At 64.6% G+C, this 2593-nt stretch overlaps 1 protein-coding gene across 1 annotated transcript; it reads right to left on the minus strand.

Annotated features, from left to right (window-relative positions):
- Window positions 1-71: 71 nt before the first annotated feature.
- Window positions 72-2416, minus strand: ETH_00041635 (uncharacterized protein; the record flags this gene model as incomplete). Its single annotated transcript, XM_013379953.1, has 2 exons — window positions 72-400; window positions 712-2416. Coding segments are annotated over 2 exons (2034 nt in total), but the record flags the coding sequence as incomplete, so codon positions are not given.
- Window positions 2417-2593: the final 177 nt, after the last annotated feature.

A 2593-nucleotide genomic window follows, 5' to 3' on the forward strand; every position in this document is an offset into this window, starting at 1 on the left:
CCCCGGGGGGTGCCCCGCGGGGGGCCCCCCATGCCGGAAGCCTCGCTCGCGTAGTGGCTGCTGCTCCCAACCCCTGCTGCCCGGGGGCCCCGCCCAAAGGCGCCCCTCTTCCGGGGCACGTCCGAGGCCTCGTCGCCACCCTCTGCACCCGTCTCGTGCTGCATGTGAATTGTGGGGGGCAGCGGCTGCTCAGGAACTGAAAGGCGAACCACCTCGCGGGTCTCGGTGGTGAAGCAAAAGATCTTCGAAGGCAAGTCGTAAACATAATTCAGCAGCCGCAGCCGCACCAAAAACGGCAACACGCGCCCGTTTTCGTCCAGAGGCAAAGAGAAACTGCCCTGGTCCTTCACCACGCTCCAGCTGCCGCTCAGCACGTCCGCCCCGTCTTCGATGTGCAGGTCTGCAGACGCAGCAGCAAGCAGCAGCAGCAAACAGCAGCAACCAGCAGCAGCAAGCAGCAGTTCAGCACACGCATGCCAAAAGCATCGTTGAAACTCCCCCACACTGGGAACTTCTGCTGCCGACGCAGAACTCCCCAAGGCCAGAACCCACACGCATAACCCAGGCAGCAAAGAGGCAGGAAAGAAGCAGCAAAGAAACAGCAAAGAGGCAGTAAAGAAGCAGCAAAAAGGCAGCAACGAGGCAGCAAAGAGGCAGCAAAGAAGCAGCAAAAAGGCAGCAGAGAAGCAACAAAGAGGCAGCAAGTCGAACCTGTCATGATGGCTATCGGCTGGCCAAGCAAGTTGTAAAGCAGGGGATTGTTGCTGTTTTGGTCCTTGCCCATGGGAGCTGCTGCGGGATTGCCTCCGTCTGAAGCAGAAGCTGCAGCAGAAGAAGTGTGAGACTGCTGCTGCTGCTGCTGCTGGGGATGGCTCAGCTGCGCAGGCCTTCCGGCATCCTTTTCCCCCGCCTCCTCGGGGGCCGCTGCTGGCGCGTGTTGCGAATGCTGCTGCTGCTGCTGCTGTTGCTGCTGCTGCTGCTGCTGCGCCTCTTTGAGCTGGTCCCCTGCGAACTCTGCACAGGGGGACATGCGGACTGAAGACCGCTGCAGCAAATGGTCTCCCAGAAGCTCCAGAGATAATGCATCCTCGAGAGGAACAAACAAGTCAAAGCCGCTGCTGCCCACAACTGTCCCGTCTGGCCGCAGCACTGCATAGTAGCCCGGCACCTCAGCTGCTGCTGTTGCTGCATCCAGTGCGCGCGACAGCTCGCTGCCCTCAGAGCCGCAGAGGCCCTGGTACTGCAGCTGCTGCTGCTGCTGCTGCTGCTGCTGCAGTGCCCCCCGCGGCTCCGAGGCCCCTCGCTCTGTGGGCGCAGCAGCTCCTACGCGGGCGCTGCGGGTCTCGACGGACTCAGGCCTCCGGAGTGTGCCCCCGTGCTGCGTGGGGACGTTGGGCTCGCGGGCGGCGGGGGGCCCCCCTTGGGAGGGGGCCCCCGAGGGCCCCCCGGGCGAGTGCTTGGGCCCAAGCCTGCGGCTGTTGAGGTGCAGCAAAGTGCGCTGCCTAACCACAACCCCTATGAGCGCGTAGCCGTAGACCAGAAGGGCATCCAGGAGGGCCACGTTGAAGTTTAAGTTGAGCCAAGTGGCCCTGACATCCAGCAAAGTGGCATCGGAAAGAGAGGCCTTTCGCCCCACAGCCTCCACCCGCCAGGGCTCCAGTGTGGAGTCCGTGGTGCCCTCGAGGCGGTTCAGATGTTCTGCAGAAACGGTGAAGGTCATGTCCACACTGGCCCAGGGCTCGGAGGCCAGCATGAGCCTCCGCAGCCGCTCCCCAGTTGCGGCCTCGGCCCCGAGGCCCCCCGGGGCCTTGGGGCCCCCGGGGGCCCCCCCTGCTGCTGCCTGGCTAGGGCCCCCAGACCCGCTGGGGCCTTGGTACTGCGACACTAGCCACCGCCGGAAGGACTTGGGCACTTTGAAACGGGCCCCCTTGCCCCTGCCGTGGGACATCATGCTGCACTGGCGGTGCGCGTGTCGGGTCTTGTGGGCCCTGTGCTTCGCCTGCTGCTGCTGCTGCTGCTGCTGCTGCGGGTTGGCAGCAGCAGACACGAGCGTGGCGAGGCCCGGGTCGGAGGCGAAGCCGGCAGACATGGTGAAGCCCGCCTCGCCGGGCAGCTGCTGCCCGTGCTGCTGCTGGCTGCTGTGCAGATTCGCAGGCCGGTGCTGCTGCCGCTCCTGCTGCTCCTCGAAGTCCCGCCAAAGCCGCCACGAAATGTCTCCAGTGGACCACGCAGAGGCGAGGTCGCTGCCGGTGACTTCTCTTCGAGTTTCGGTGAAGGGGAGGGCCTGCAGAGTCTCACTAGTTTGCAGCCTTTCAAGACTGCTGCCGCCTCGGTCTTTGCTTCTGCTCTTTTCCTTTTCTTTTTCTTTTTCTCCTTGCCGCCTTCGGGAGTTCCCCGTCAAGGAGGCTGAGGCCATGCTCCGCAGTCCGCGGGACAGCGAGCGCGGCCCAAGGTTCTCTTGCTGCAGCTCCTGCTGCAGCTGCTGCTGCAGATGCTGCCTCCGTTCCTTCCGCCGTTCCTGGCGGCTCGATGCCAGCGAAAGCAGCGAGTCCTTCGGCAGCAGGGGGCCCCCCGAGGGGCCCCGCAGCAACGT

The sequence above is a fragment of the Eimeria tenella genome, genomic scaffold (assembly GCF_000499545.2).
Source record: "Eimeria tenella Houghton genomic scaffold, Eth_scaff4231, whole genome shotgun sequence".
NCBI classification, from domain to species: domain Eukaryota; phylum Apicomplexa; class Conoidasida; order Eucoccidiorida; family Eimeriidae; genus Eimeria; species Eimeria tenella.